Source organism: Scleropages formosus, chromosome 13 (genome assembly GCF_900964775.1).
Source record: "Scleropages formosus chromosome 13, fSclFor1.1, whole genome shotgun sequence".
Lineage (NCBI taxonomy): Eukaryota > Metazoa > Chordata > Actinopteri > Osteoglossiformes > Osteoglossidae > Scleropages > Scleropages formosus.
The window spans coordinates 1,387,921-1,404,335 of record NC_041818.1 but is presented as its reverse complement, the minus strand read 5'-3'; the positions used below and the strand labels follow the sequence as shown (position 1 = coordinate 1,404,335).

Sequence of the window (16,415 nt, the reverse complement as noted above, 5' to 3'; positions counted from 1 at the left end):
GCAGGTGATCACCTTGTCTGATGGTAGCTAAGGGTGCAGTGTTTTCATTCCTCCTTTCATTTGCAGAGAAACTGAGCCCCATCTGTGAGGGCATTTTGCTCCTTTTCCCCCAATGAATTTTTCCCTTTCCCGGCAGTCATTATGCCTGGCTAACAAGGAACGCAGAAAAGCACCTCATTAAGAGTCATCCCTGGCCAATTAAGAGACATACTTCCAGGTTAAACTAACGCGCACAAATCACATATACTCACTCATCACTCCTCTACATCAGTATTTCTGTATGTATGATGCTCCTTTCAAAACGTTAAAAATAGTATAAAAATTACACTTTCATTAATTTGAATAAAAAATTACTGGAATAAGAAGTTCCAAGAACTTTATGCTCCAAACAAAATACCCTGGCTTAACATTTTCAGTCTCGGTGCTTGCAAAGAAACCATCTCAAAGCCACATTTCTTCCAAATGAAAGAAGGCTATGAACTACACCAATGAGAAGTTCACCCACACTTGACCAGAGGGGGCCCAATACTGCAATTCATTTATTTGTTAATATTTGTTAATATTTATCAATATTTAAGTGAATTGCCTGCAAAAAATAAATAAAAACAATATCATAATATCACAGTATTTGTATCGTAATAATATCACTAAACATTTTATTATACAGTAAATGCAGACTGACTAATGAACATGGCTGTGGAGTCGAATCACAAAACCTTTGACTCCCGACTCCAGTAACCCAATAATTGCTTCCGACTCCACAGCACTGCTAATGAAGTGCCAAATGATCTTCCAACATCTTGTCTTTTTTGTTATAGGCTTTCTTAAAATAATGTTTTATTTACATATAAAAAGATTACCACCATGGTAAAATGACAATTTAAAAATTAAAAAAGGATGTAATTCATTGGAGTGAGCAGTGAATTGCATGACTAGGCCTCCCAAACTGGTCATGTGGGCATGAACTGCATACACTCTTATATAGGAGGGAAATACATGCTACATGGTTGAAACACTCCATATTAATGTATTTCGGTGTCTACAGTATTTTATTTTTAATGCAAGACAAATTCATGCAGCATGGGAATCCTTACTGAAGTTTCTTATGGATGAAGCGAAGGAGGAAGATGTTTCTCTTACCCTGGACACAGTGAGAGGCATGCTGAAGTCCTTTCCTCCCTGGAGCCTGAAGCCCCAGGGTGCTGGGCCGTTCAGCGTCACGCTGTATATATTCATGGCCTGACAGAGCAGAGAGAAAAGCATCACTTTAAGGTCAACCAAAGGTTTCCTTTCATCAACTATTTGAGCATAATGTATAAAAACTGGCAGTGAGTTCAATAGTGTCCATGTGAGCATCTATAAAATAGCAACATGGGGGCCCAACCAGATAGGGGTATGATACGCACATCAACCAACCACTGACACACAGATACCTCGACCCAACGCCGCCGATGCACAGGCGCCTCAACCCAACGCCGCCAACACACAGGCGCCTCAACACAACACCACTATCATGCAGAGAGGCTTCAGCCAAACATCAACAGGTGCAATAAGACAACTGGAAACTGTTTTACTTCGTCTATTCATTGCACTTCAAGTTGTATGGAAATACCATGGTAAAGGGTACCGCCTTGCCCTTTAGCAGCTGCACTGTACATTTCTGGTTGTTCCTTGGAAAACAGAGATCCTAGAAGGCAGCGGCTGGGACCCACTGCAGGTACAATACCCAGACAGTTGCCATGTGCTTGAGCTGTCTTGAGCTGTACTGCTTCATAAGACAAGACACACTCATTTTCCAGAGACCAGGTGCTTCCGGTACATCACAGGTACACTTCTACTTGCATGCTGCCACAGAAAGATTCCAAGGGCCCCGATTTCTTTCATTTGTAACATTCATAGTCACATGAAGAAGTCTCACGTGTAAATAAACTCGCCTCAAAATACACTGATTTTACACAGCCACATATGTGAAACACTGACTTTTTTGCATGTAGTTTTCCATCACACTCCAAAGAACAATAAATCACAACTAAACGTTACAACTAGTAAAGTCATAAAAATCCGGTCATGTGTTCAATTTGGAAAAAAAAGTAAGAAAAATACAAGACTGATAAGTTTTCCGTTGTTGAAGTGTAACATGCACAATGAAACCAAAAGCGCAGTGGATCACTTCACTGATGTGTCCTGCACTGGTGCTGCTCTCCTGGTGGCAGTAGAAATTCTGAAAGGCATGACGGATGGTGTCCCACCGCAGCAGACATGTGGAGTGTACCTTGTCCCGAGGGGCAGCCTGCAAGCCACAGCAGAGACTGGCTGGAAGGGCTGGTGAGTGCTCGGTCACTCGCTCGCTGGCTCACACTCCCCTTGTGCACCGCTCCACACAGCCTATATAAGGAATGTAAAACTACACCAAACTATTTGAGCCCAACACCCAAATGACTCACAGGGGGAGGAGGGAGCAAGAAGGGCTGTGCGTCAACCGCCCTCATTTTCTGGCTCTGGATCACGCGCCCTTGCAAGGCGGGGCCCCCTCCGACAGACAACTGAATCACCTGGCTGCAGAAGAAAAACCACCTCCACCAGTGACGTTTCCCAGGCCGTATGGAGTGAGTGAACCTCTGCGGTATAAACTGCTGTTTTTGTACACACAAGGGTCTCCCCCTCACCCGACCTCCTTCAAACTATAACAACGGCACGAGTGTCCATCGGAGCACAGCCAGCACTCTGTACTACCCCTATGACGTCGACTCGAACCCACGATAACTGAGCACGGCCTAAAGGTGAGGCCTGGCTGCTGAACCCTGATATGAAAGGGGTAAGAGCGTAAAAGGAAAAGGTGGACTAGAGCCAGACAAAAAGCACCATCTGGGCAGGAGTGGCACACCTCCGTCTGAAACAGAGAGCTATGGGCTCAGAAACACTACAAAAATACGTATAAAGTTGCAGAAAAGAGCAGCAGCAGCTCAGTGGCCAGAGGGCCACACAGGAAACCATGGGGGGTTTTGTCCGGCAACACAAGTCAAATCAAGGTCTGGGGGGGTAAGAAAGCTACAGAAGAATGCAGTCAGAGTTCCTCTCTTCACCACAGCACCGAGACATAGCCATGTATAGTGGCACGCAAATATGCATAAAGTCGTTTTCACACAGCTGAGAACAGAACCAGACTCTCAAACTCCACAATGTCATGCTTGAAACCCACACACACACACACACACACACACACACAGTCTGGACCGCTTGTCCCATACGGGGTCGCGGAGAGCCGGAGCCTAACCCGGCAACACAGGGCGTAAGGCTGGAGGGGGAGGGGACACACCCAGGACGGGACGCCAGTCCGTCGCAAGGCACCCCAAGCGGGACTCGAAACCCAGACCCACCGGAGAGCAAATGCTTGAAACATTTTTTTTTAATTAAATTAAAAATAAAGTTAACAAAATTGAATACTGAAAGAAGAGCAAGAGATTTTCCTGAAGCTGCTTGTTGCAGATGTCACACACTGATCATCTTCACCATTAAAGCAGAGAGGCAGCAGCACTTACTTCAGTAAGAGTCTTGAAACGAGTGCCACTCCAAGTGGCACTCGGAGGCAAAGGGCACGTACGCAGCAACGCTCCTCACTGCGACGGGGCGTCACAACCGATTCGCACTGCAGCACGTGGCTTGCTGGTCCACCAAACAATGAAGGCACAATCCACTGATGTACACACACAATGCCAGCTTATTTGAGAAAATGGAAACTGAGTCCAAATCTGCAGCACTGTTGATGAAAAAGAAGGAGTGGTTAGAGCTGCTGCCTTCATATCAGGTCACTGGTTTGAATCACTTCTGCTGTAGTGCCCTTCATCAAGGTATGCTGAATTGCTCCAATAAAATTACCCAGCTGTATCAATGGATAAAGTGTTGTAGGCAGCTTAACATTCTAAGTTGCTTTGGAGAAGACAATCTGCTACATTAATAAACGCAGAGATATTCCTTGATTTACAAACTCAGTTTATCCAAAATTTCAGTACAATGGCTCTTGGCTTTTGATACCTAATTTTCGATTTGCAGAAGGAAAAAAATACTGTTGCTGCTTGACAGCTTCTTAGAAATGTGACTCTGTTACTTTGAGAGAGGGACATTATGTGAAGTGTATGTAATTGCACAGGAGTGTCTGTTAGTCATATTGGGGGGTGTTACATTTTTTCACGTACCTGACATTTTGCTCCAAATAAATCTACAAGCTACCTACAGCTACCATTTAAAGAGCTGGGTACATTTTATTGGGAGCAATGTAGGGTAAATGCCTTGATAAAGGGTATTACAGCAGTACATGAGATTCAAACCACTAACCTCTGGCTCTAAAAGCAGCAGTTCTAAATACTATGCAATCAGCTGAGCCTTCTATTGTACTGAATGATGGTGGAGACAGCGCAGCAATTAACAGGAAAAGTTTAGCTGCTGGTTTTTCGAGATGTATGCACATTTAAGTAGCATTGCACAGTTTCAGAAAGCTGTTTACAATAGTCACAACATGTTCAGTGGATCCCTGCTTGTTTATCAAGTGCGTAAATGTATGTCCTTTATATCATGCTGAAATCATGGTTTGATAGTTATGTAGGTGTTTTACAGTGTGCTAGTGATGTTCGGGAGTTTCGGATAGGCTGGGAACACATTATTTACCCCCATGTAACAAAATGGGGAACATGCCTTCAGAACCTGGAATTGCGATATCCACACTGTTTTCATGAAATGATTAATTCCATAAATCAAGCGATGCCTGTTATTTTCATATTAGTACAACTATTTAGTATTACTGGGAACACACATGCTGGAGTGTATGGAAGACTATAAAAGTGTCTTTTCCCACATTGGGATGGTGATACATCCCTACAAAAACTTTCATAAGGTGAATTCTCATGACTAAGTCTTAATTAATGTTACCTTCAATAATAAACCTTTTTGTGTGTTCCTGGGCCCAATATCAACACCCATTTATGATAAAATATCAGAAAATCTAATTTAAAAGGACATAAATAGTTAACAGTTTTCATAATACAACACAACAGAGCAGTTTTGCTTCATTAATGACTAATACTGTATGGCTGTCTTCCTACATGCATTCAGCTCTTAGTAGCGATTGTGAACTACACACGTGACCCTTCAATGGAGTCAATTTGTCTCATACCACCATACAAACCAGTATACATCACATGAGTAGCTGCATATGGTTTTTTTTTTTAAACAGATAACGTTGTACATGTTTATCAAGAACGCGGGAGAGAAGAGATTCCAAAGGATGTGTTTTGAAGGCCTTCTTGAATTTTCAGCAAGTTCACCAGTTCTGAGCAAAAAATTCAACCTCTAATGCAAAGAAACCGAACACTAAAGACAAAAGACATCACTGAAAACAATGCAAATGAGTCACTGCTCAGAGAACAAGCTGATGTGGTTTTGACAGTCCAAACGGAGCCTTGATCACTGAGATGACAACAGGTGACACCAGTAAACAGGACTGTTGCAGGGTGAGAACTTAAGCAATAATCAGACAAACTAACTGAGAAGAAGAGCAGATGGTGGCCCTGGTCTCATGAAGCAAAATGCAAGTGCAAATATGGTTCTCGTAAAGGTGAAGAAATGTCTTGTAAGCCATGGTAGGAGTATTAAAACCCAAAAATCGGAACAGTCAGAACCAGAATGAGGGCATCATGGGCATGACTCTATTATGAATCTGAAACAGAAAAGCAGTCCTTTGCTTTGTCAACAATGACCTTAATTACTGCTATTATGAAGCTCATGTCTTTGGCCAGGGTGACCTACAGGCACAGTTCACAACAGGCAGAGAAGTGCTCACAAGGTTGTGATAACCAGCTGATGACATGCAGGGATAAGAACAAATCAAAGAGGAAGAGAAACAAAGGATAACTGTACTATTCCATCAGATATCTCAGTGAAAGAACGTGCTATGTAAATAATCACTGTTTATAATCTGAAAAGGTAAAAAAAAAAAAAAAAAAAAAATTAAAAAAATCATGGTTATCTTGCATAAATGTGTTTGTCGGATTCTTTAAAACAGCATTCCTACACTTTGACATTTACGCTACCAGAATTTTAATTGTGTTTGCCAAGAATGGCTGAGAAGGTGAAGAACCTTCCAGTAAAAACCCAAAGGCACCCTGGGAGCCATGTGAAATAGACACAGTATTGGCTCTGATATACATGAACAAAAACAAGGTGGTCACTTTGGCAGAAGAAAAATATTCCTGCCGCAATAAAGATGGGAACAAGAGAGGACAATTCGTACACTTGAGTGGAACTCCTGCTTTTTGAGTGCAGTATTGTATCTGCCTTTCAACAGACAGAACCACCAGAACTGTATACAGACACCCCTCTACTTAGGTAAATTTGACTTACGTATTGCGGATTTACGTAAAAATTTCCCAGCATACACGTTATTTACGGATAGCGCTTTTATTTTACGCAAAACATCTGAAATACGTTACGTGCAAGTCGCCATAATCAGACAAGGCAGGAAGCTGAATCTTGCCAGTTCTTGCGTTTTGAGCATTGAATGCTCAGATCCTCTCGTTAATGTAGTGCTTTTTTCGCATTTTTTTTTTTTTTTTTTACCCTTTTCATTATTCACAATGCCTGGTGGGAAATGTGCACTTAAAGGAAAACAAGAACTGTCTCGCAAGTGTACGGTAATCGATTTGGAAATTAAATTGAAAATAAAAAGGAAGTATGAAGGTGGACAAAGATTATGGTCTATAGCATAGGAACCAGGCTTAGCCATATCGACTGTGAATACCATCCTGAAGGATGCTGCATATATAAAGGGGCACATGAAAGGAACAGCTAGCATGAAAACAACAACAAAGAAACATCAAGGTGCAATAACTGAGATGGAAAAATTATTATGCTGAATGGAGGGGGTGGAGCGGAAATCCGACATACAGACTTACATCAGGTGTTGAAGAACAGTCTGTTTGTGTAAGTCGAGGGGTGTCTCTATACACATAGACAAACAAGGTGCGAGAAAACAAATCTCACTTTCTCTCTGATTCAACCAAATTGAATTAAACTAAGCCTGCATTGTTGAGTTTATAATCGTTCTGTCAGAACAATAGTGGCGCAAACGCTTCATAGAGGAGCCCAGATCCCCAGTCTTATTGCAGCTATTAACACGCTAATTGGTTTGCTCCACCCTGTCTGTTCAGTATGCGTGACACAGAAGAGCATTTCAACAGGATTCTCACTTATGAGCACAATTATGAACTCCACTTTACCCGTTCACATTCCTCATCCACTTTCATGTGATGCAAAGGAGCACATGACCTAACAGAGGTACGACAGCGGTACAAAAGGGTACAGTACAGCACGTACATGTGGCCACACGTGGTAGGGAAAGCAAAGACCCATCCAGCTGTGGACATGTTCTTCATTCCTTATCCTATTGAGCATACAGTGCAGTAAGGCCCTGCCAGCAGCACTGTAGTCAAGTTCATACCAGTTTCCCCACCAAATACACAGCTAGAACAATGGATGCCTGTGAGTACAATCATTTTTAAAGGATTCTGGGAAAAAAGTGGGTGTACTTTCTACCCTATAATTGACAGCACTGCTCGTCACAGAGACTCACACGACACTCACTGCTCATTTCACCTAAAAGTTAAGTGGTCCGCCAAGGTTTTACAGTGTTTTACTGTGATCTTCAGGCACTTCTGGCCCCGAAGACCAACCATGCATGTTGACTCTTATCCAGTGGCAGTTCCCACAGTAAGTTTAGGATTTATTGATCGGTTTTGAAATACAAAGGCGGTACAGTGGCACAGCGAGTAGCACTGCTGTCTCACAATGTCTGGGTGGTGCGAGAGAACGTGGATTTGATCCCCGTTCAGTCTGTGTGGAGTTTGAATGTTCTCCCCGTGTTCGCGTGGGTTTCCTCCGAGTGCTCCGGTTTCCTCCCACAGTCCAAAGACATGCTGTTCGGATTTCCCCCATAGTGTGCGAGTGTCACGGAGTGAGTGTGTTTCACTGATACATGGACGAGTGACCCATTATAAGTAGTGTATCTAGCAGTGTAGTCACCTTGGTGAATAAGGTGTGTGTGGGCTAGCAACACTACATAGTATCCATTGTAAGTCACTTTGGACAAAAGCGTCTGCTAAATGAAATGTAAATGTCAATGTACTAACAAAGCCTTGGGCTTAACACACATACACACTTTCAGCATCATTTGGGCCCCCACTACAACTCTACTTGGTTCCATCACATTTTCTTTTTAAAAAAATGGGTTAATATTCAGCTACATTTTCCGTGGTTATCAAAGAAACATCAAGGTCAATTTGTACACTAAATATCTTACTAAAATGAATTAAGGGAAATACATTATTAAAACGAGAAATTTTTGTTTAAACACACACACATCTATAAACTATCACCACAAGTATAGGGAAGCGCTGTATCCACCACCTCCTACATACTCTTAACTTGTAAAAGCGCTCAAACTGTTACTTTTTAATGAAACGCTGCGAATTCAGTGACGTCACAGGTGCTCATCCTGGAACAGCCGGAGCGCTGAGACGTTCGTTTAATAAGAGCAGTGTAGAGTACAGTAGAGCCCGGGCCGAAGTATCAACTTCAAGTAGAACATGGCACGCGGGGAACAGTGAAAAACTGCTTTTGCCTCGCGCCGTCCGTGTCAACTACTCCTGATTGTTAAAAGTGAGAAACGTGCATGGAGTATTACAATTATAAAAGAGTACAGTACATAGAGTATAAAAACTGGGACATTTCAACTGAAAGCTCATCGAGTACGAAGCGAAGTGAGCGCGAAACCCGTGTTTACCTGTGCGCGTGCCTTCAGTCGCCGGACACACACACGCGCGCGCCCTCCCGCTCGTGTTCTCCCTTCTCCTTGTATGGTAGTGAGTGTGGACCTGGGCCGCTCCCGACTCCCCTCTTCCTTTACTTTCTTGGAACCGAGGCCTTGGGAAGTGACTCCCTACCGCCCCCTACTGCACTGGAGGTCAAATCGCTCACCCGCTCGCGCACGCGCACTTTGCATCTTCATATTTCGAATATTGAAGTTACGAATTCGCGAAGATATAAACTTTTCTCCGCTAATTTATATCTTGTCTATTTTAAAATATTTTCTGTGGATCACATGGTACTGATTTATTCAAGTCTTAAGTTCTGTAAAAAAAAAACTCAGAAACCAAGATTAATTTTAAAAAATGCCATCAGACTTCGGGGGCGCGGTGGCGCGGTGGCGCAGTGGGTTGGACCAGGCTCTGCTCTCCGGTGGGTCTGGGGTTCAAGTCCCGCTTGGGGTGCCTTGTGGCGTACTGGCGTCCTGTCCTGGGTGTGTCCCCTCCCCCTCTGGCCTTACGCCCTATGTTGCCGGGTAGGCTCCGGTTCCCCGCGACCCCGTATGGGACGAGCGGTTCAGAAAATGTGTGTGTGCGCGTGTGTGTGCCATCAGACTTAATTTTTCAAAGACAATTTTTTTTTTCATCGGCTCATTCCAGGTTTTCTGTATTCCAGATCAGAGCCTGTCTGGAAACACGGGATACATCATCATGTATGGGATATCAGTCTGCCACAGGACCATTAGTTTGTTTTCTTTTATTAACTCAATACATTAAAATTAAAAAATGTTTAAAACAGTGAATACATCATATCCGCAACCTATTCAGTGACGATTGTCACCCAGTTGATCACATAAGCATGTGCAACATCTGTTAGCATCTGGACACTTTCACTTTATTTCATTATCAATGCACTCAAGAGCATGGTGATAGAGACACACCTTGATTTATACAATATACCGGATATGTTCTGTGAAAGTATTGCCTATAGCGGCGATTTAAAAATAAATAAATAAATAAATAACTTAGATTGAGCAGTGAGTTTGATGTTCAGTTGACTTACCAAACATTTACATTTATTCATACGTTTATTTATACAGCAGAAATAAAATATCTTCAGGTGTTATTGTGTCTCATCATTGAGTCTCCAAAGAAATGATCCCTGTCTGAAAAGACTGATTCCAACAAGTGGTGAATTATTCACATTTATTTCTCCACCTTTATGGACTACACTGTGGATGCTCTCTATTCTTCATTCAAGACAGCCAAACTGACATTTCTAATCACGTGAGCAGTTATGTAAAACAAAAGTTGCTTCAAAGTAAAATATAAGATAAATTTCCCCAGGTTATACATCACAGACCAGTGACCTGCACCAGCACTCAGCTGTTCACATAGCCATACCGTTCTTTCACTTCATGCAAAAAGGAGCATCATAAATAGGTTTATATAGCACTGAATATCTGGAGACCCCACATGTGCAACCCGCAGTCAGTCTCTACATCATTGTGAAAAAGAGAGAAAATACAAAAACACAGAGTGATTGCTTGCAGTGATGAATTTAAACCCTGGAATAGAAACCCTTCACCTCTATGTCCTGTAAACTGTAGGACTTCCCTTCCCTGCCTCCAATTCTCACTCCTGGAGTCCCAAAGGACAGTTCAGGAGCCACGGCCAAATAACCAAGTGACTCCATGCGCACTCCAGTCTACAGTCATTTCCTGAACATTTGCATTTTTATTTACATTCATCCATTTTGCACATGCTTTCCTCCAAAGAGAGATACAATTTAAACACAGTGCATTTTGCCAACAGATGAAGTGCTTTAGACACAGACACCCAATTGTTGAAGCACAGTCACTTTGTCCTATGCCCCTGTTTTTACCGGGACACATCACATCGGTGGCTGCATATAGAACTAAGAGCAATAGGAAATAGAGGTAATTGTGAGAGATGCCGTGATGCCAGATTACAGTAGCATCAGCAGATTAGGAAAGAAGTGGGTCTGAAAGACAAGGGTTTGAAACCATTTTTGAATGTTGAGATAGATTCAGCAGCTCTGAGGAGCAGAGGGAGCTCATTGCACCACAGCCATAGCAAGAACCCACGTTCAGATGAGTGGATTTCTTGTCAGTGAGCCTCAGAAATACAGTTGCTTTGACAATGTTGCTTATATAGCATCTTACATCATTAGCATATTTTTAGAAATACTTGTGTAGTGTAGTCCACAGGGCAGCTTTTTTTTTATGTAAACCATTGGTATATTAGATAGAGTAAAATAAACATTGCTTTTTCTTGTTTTTTCAAATTAATTTTACTGGTCATTTCTTTCTTTTAAGACAGCCATAAATGTAAAATTACTCTTTTTAAGAAAGGGATTATTGTAAAAAGTATATATACAGTGAGTAAAACATCTATATGTCACATGCAATCAGCCAGCACCTGTCTCTCATGAAGGCGGTACGGGTTAAACAGAGCGGGAGTCTACGCCTGATTGTGGAACCTCTCACAAGCAACCGCGACTCCAGTCTCTACAGCAAACCCGTCCGTTCTACGTCTTGCTCCCCTGGCTTCTGAGCTTGCTTCATTTCATTGACAACATTCCTTGTCTATCCCCGAAACCCTGAACACACATCGCCTGACCCACTCCAGTCCCAAACTACTGCTCGTCTCATGCTTTTGGACTTGTTGCTCATTAAACAGAACCCGTGAACCGAAGATACATACATACATATTTAAAGTCCTGTAGCACTTTTGTGTCATCTGGCCTCAGAGAATCCAGTTGAAAATGTTTCATGACAAATGTAGCATTTGAAACCATAAACATCCAAGAGCATTACCTATTAGTGACCATTTATTGACCACTTGGTAACGACTTCACCATAGACCTAGATAATCACCCCACAGAGTGCTGTGTAAGCAAACTGCATTACTGACAAAATAACAAAGATTTATTATGGCAGCAAAAAATTATTTTAAAGATGTAGTTTTGATTACAATGATAATGTACTTCTCTATCCATCCAGTTTCAGTTACCCCTTGTTCTGACAAGGGTGAGTCAGGGCCTATCCCAGAAGTGCTGGGCTCAAGGCTGAGTGGGGTACACTCTGGATGGGATGCCAGTCCATTGCAGGGCAGCCTCACACAGCCACGTACTAAGGGCAAATTCAGAGCCACCAACCCACCTGAACAGCATGTCTTTGGACTGTGGAAGGAAACCAGAACACACAGACACATGGGGAACATGCAAACTCCGCAGAAACTGATCAGGCATTGAACCCATATCCTTTTGCACCACCAAGGCACTATGAGGCAGCAATGCTGCCCTCTCCACTGTGCCACCCCAGTTTGTTTGCAGTAACTGGTTTAATGTCCCTTTTGTCAATCCCAGGGTGCATTACTGTCACTACACCTGATTTAAATTCCTGACCTTCACTGAGCTGACACTGTGCCCAGGAAGACTGACAGTATCACATAAGCATCTTTCGAATGATTTACCCTCCTGTACAGACAAGGGTGCATGTTGGAGCAGTGCAGGACACCTGACCTAACTCCACACAGGTGTTGAATGGCACAAAGCTTCAGGTGATATTAGCAGCACACATTGTTTATGCATAGAAACATCACTAATAGTCCTATGTATATGTCAATAAATAGCCTGTGGGATAGTAAACACATACTGATCATTTCTCTTGCAGGAAGAAGGGCCCTAAAAGCAACTAAATTTCAATTTTCAGCAGTAAAAAGGATGAGAGATGGAATCTCTCTATGATCTGTGTGGTTCTGCTACCATCTGCAGGTCAATATGCTACAGCCGCTTCAACTATGAAAGTATTCTTTTCGTTAATGACAGCAAGTTTCCAGTACAGTGTACTGTAGTACAGCACAACAACAGTCAGCACCGTGAGCCTCTGTACTTGGGGTTATGTGACCTTCGTGGACAGGCTCCTCCAGCAAAGCAGCGCCACACAGCTTATCAACTGAGGGTACTGATGAAGTAGTATTCATGCACTGTGTGATTTGTCTGTATAACTTGATACTGAAAAAAGGAATAATAATTATAATAATAATAATGCTCATATATATCTCCAAAAAAATTACTAGGAAGGTGATTCTAAATCGTGGTCATTCGCATGAAGTTTTATGCAGCTACTCGTGTGATGAACATTGGTTCATATGGTGGAAAGAATCTAACAGCATGTTGGCGCAGCCATCTCTGCGTTTGAGAAGTGGTAAATAGATTATACTTAACGGAGGTAACAAAGTACACGCTCACACCATCGGTTTGCTTAAACCGGAAGGGGAGAACATTTATTTACATACGTGCTTCATCAGAACACATCACGCACAACAAAGGTCATGTGATCGATACTTCACCAACATGAGAGCACACTGAATAGAATCTCCAACACCCCCACTTGCTCTCATTCTCTACAGGCCCATTTACAATACAACACACAGTTACATCCCTGTATCAGCAACATTTATGCCCCAAACATAAAGCTTTCAAACTTTTCTTGTGTGGTCGCAGCCAGTGCCATATATTCCGCTTTGCATGTTGACAAAGCAACTGTAGGCTGCTTCTTTGACTTCCAGGAAATGAGGGGACCATTTTTGGTTAGACTAAAACAGTATCCAGTCGTACTTCGTCTGTCATTTGGATCTGATGCCCAGTCAGCATCGCTGTATGCCGTAAGTTTCAGCTTCTCGGTACTCTTCTTGTACGTCAGTTCTTGGTTTACTGTACCTTTCAGATACCTCATCACATGCTTCACTGTACACCAGTGTTGCTCATTTGGTCTTGACATAGATTGAGACAATTTACTCACAGCCCAACTAAGATCTGGTCTAGTACATGTCATTAGATAGATCAAACTACCTACTGCTTCACGATACTTTGTGTGGTTTACAGAGTTTCCATCACCGTTATACTCTAGCTTTTGTTCACATGGGGTCGACCTGGACTTACTATTCGACATGCTGAACCTTTCCAGTATTTTTAAGATGTATCCCTTTTGATTCATTTTCACAACTCCATCCATTTGCTGAAAATCAATGCCTAGGAAATGTTTCAATTTACCAAGGTCTTTCACCTTGAGTTTAGCTGTCAGCATCCTTTTCACATCATTTAGTAACTCGTTGGTGTTGTGTATTGATTATAGAGAAAACTCCGGGCTAAGCGTTAATAGGCCACTCTTTATAGCACCATGGGTTAGAGTTTGGTTGGCCGGCAATATGTACAGAAAAATGGTACAAGAGTTGTTGCTGCACGTGGTTCAGTAAAGGAAAAAGAAAACATTATCCATCACGTCTTATCTTTATTTGTGTTCGAGTGTAGTTATTGCACCCGTAAACACAACACAATGAAGTGCTGAACTTTGTTGCTCTTGTTGCCTGTTCACATGCATTTCACCTTGTGCTGTTACACTGCTTGTTTTGGTCCAGTATTCCACTTAACATTTCTTGTTTGAACTAGATTGGGTGCCGGGAAAGGCCTACCGGTATGTGTTTGTGTTGGCGCAGCCATCTCTGCGTTTGAGAAGTGGTAAATAGATTATACTTAACGGAGGTAACAAAGTACACGTTCACACCATCGGTTTGCTTAAACCGGAAGGGGAGAACATTTATTTACGTACGTGCTTCATCAGAACACATCACGCACAACAAAGGTCATGTGATCGATACTTCACCAACATGAGAGCACACTGAATAGAATCTCCAACAGTTTGTTTGTCATTAACATGAACATTTTTTATAAAAGTATGACAAGTATATGCATTTGGTTGTTAAAAGTAAATACATTTATTGTTTTCAAAAATCATTTCTGTAATCCGGGGGCGCGGTGGCGCAGTGGGTTGGACCGGGTCCTGCTCTCCGGTGGGTCTGGGGTTTAAGTCCCACTGGGGGTGCCTTGCGACGGACTGGCGTCCCATCCTGGGTGTGTCCCCTCCCCCTCCGGCCTTACGCCCTGTGTTGCCGGGTGGGCTCCGGTTCCCTGCGACCCTGTATGGGACAAGCGGTTCAGAAATTTCTGTAATCCTTTTTCTTACCATTCAGCTGTTGGGCATTTTGTGGTGTTTGGAACCTTGTATTATAAACCAGATGGAGTGAACCATTTGGGGTATTTCTAGGTGGGTGTCACGTCCATGCCCACAACTCACTCGACAGCACCTGACTCCAGTTCAGCACCTACCCTTTAAAAGACACTCCGCAACTCCCAGACCTTTGCGGAATCTCGTCAGGGACAACTGCCCTTTCTCGTCACTCTTCATTCACAAGCATCGCTAGCTCTTCATTCACATCCTCCAGTTTCTGACTTTTCACTTCGTTTCCCGACCACATCCACGAATCCTCGTTCCTGTCCTGATCGCCATTCGACCGACCCTTCGCTAAGTCCCGTGACCTTGCCCATGGATCTTCGCTCTGACCCTGACTGCCAATCGACCGTCCCTTCGCCTGTCCCTGACACCAAGAACTTGTCTCATCCCCCGTCTCCGGACGAACGATGCTGCACTTGGGTCCAGCCGTCCTAGGCCCCTATGTTTCGCGTGACAGTGGGAGTCCTTGGGCACAACCAACTTGACAGGGGTGTTTTACTGTGCAATGGGATAAATGTTTTTATAAGTTGTAACATAGGGATATTGTAGTAGAAAAATGTTTTGTATGTTGTTGTATGGCTTGTGTGTTTTGGTGTTCACGTTGGATGTTATTTTTGGGGGAAATGCACTTTGGAATAGTTGAGGCTGTATGGTGTAGCCGGAAGGGCAGAGTTACTGCTATATAAGCTTGTATTAGGTCACTAGTGGGGGTTGCCAATTGATGCAAACTTATGCAGACTCAGGCAGACAGACACTCACACATCAAATAGAAGAGTTGTGTATTGCTGTTGGTGCAAGAGGTTTTGTCATTTAGTGTTTGTTTTTGTATTTGGTTGGGGTTAATGTGTTTTGAAGAACATCTTTTAAGTAAAGAAAAACAAACCTTTTTGATCCAACTACTTCAGTTCTCCACTGCTGCCTCCATCCGTCATCCATACCCTCATAGGGGCTATCAGCAACTTACAGACAGCACATTCCAACGAACTTTTCATTGTCGCTAGGGACTTCAACTACACGAATCTCAAATCAGTTTTGCCAAAATTCCACCATGTCGATCTCACAACCCATGGTACAAACACTTTAGACCTTGTTTACACAAACATTCCTGGTGCCTGCAATGCTGCACCCCACCCCCACCTCGGTTACTCGGACCACATCACTGTTATGCTAATCCCAGCATACAGACCACACCTGAAACGTGCCAAACCAGTCCTGAAACAGATGAGAATCTGGTCTGAGGAAGCAATCTCAGCACTTCAGGACTGGTTTGAACACACCGACTGGAAGAGGTTCAGAGAGACTGCTACATACCATAACATCACAGACTTGAAGGAATACACAGAATCAGTGACTGGCTACATCAGCAAGTGCATAGATGATGTGACTTCCTTCAAGACCATCGCCACACGTGCAAACCAGAAACCGTGGATGACTGCTGAGGTGCGCTCACTGCTGAAAATCCAAG

General features: G+C 43.0%; 1 protein-coding gene across 4 annotated transcripts in view; it reads right to left on the bottom strand.

Moving 5' to 3' along the window:
* The window catches only part of pdlim7 (PDZ and LIM domain 7), a 66,575-nt gene extending 57,602 nt beyond the window's left edge, over positions 1–8,973 (bottom strand). The window contains exons 1-3 of one of the 4 annotated variants that reach the window (XM_018745304.2): positions 8,831–8,972; positions 3,540–3,757; positions 1,141–1,239 (exon numbers count right to left, since the gene is read on the bottom strand). In XM_018745304.2, the coding sequence (XP_018600820.1) occupies positions 1,141–1,236 (96 nt within the window). In that variant the 5' untranslated portion in view covers positions 1,237–1,239; positions 3,540–3,757; positions 8,831–8,972. The other 3 variants (XM_018745139.2, XM_018745222.2, XM_018745053.2) reach the window with 3 other exon arrangements.
* Between the last annotated feature and the right edge of the window lie 7,442 nt (positions 8,974–16,415).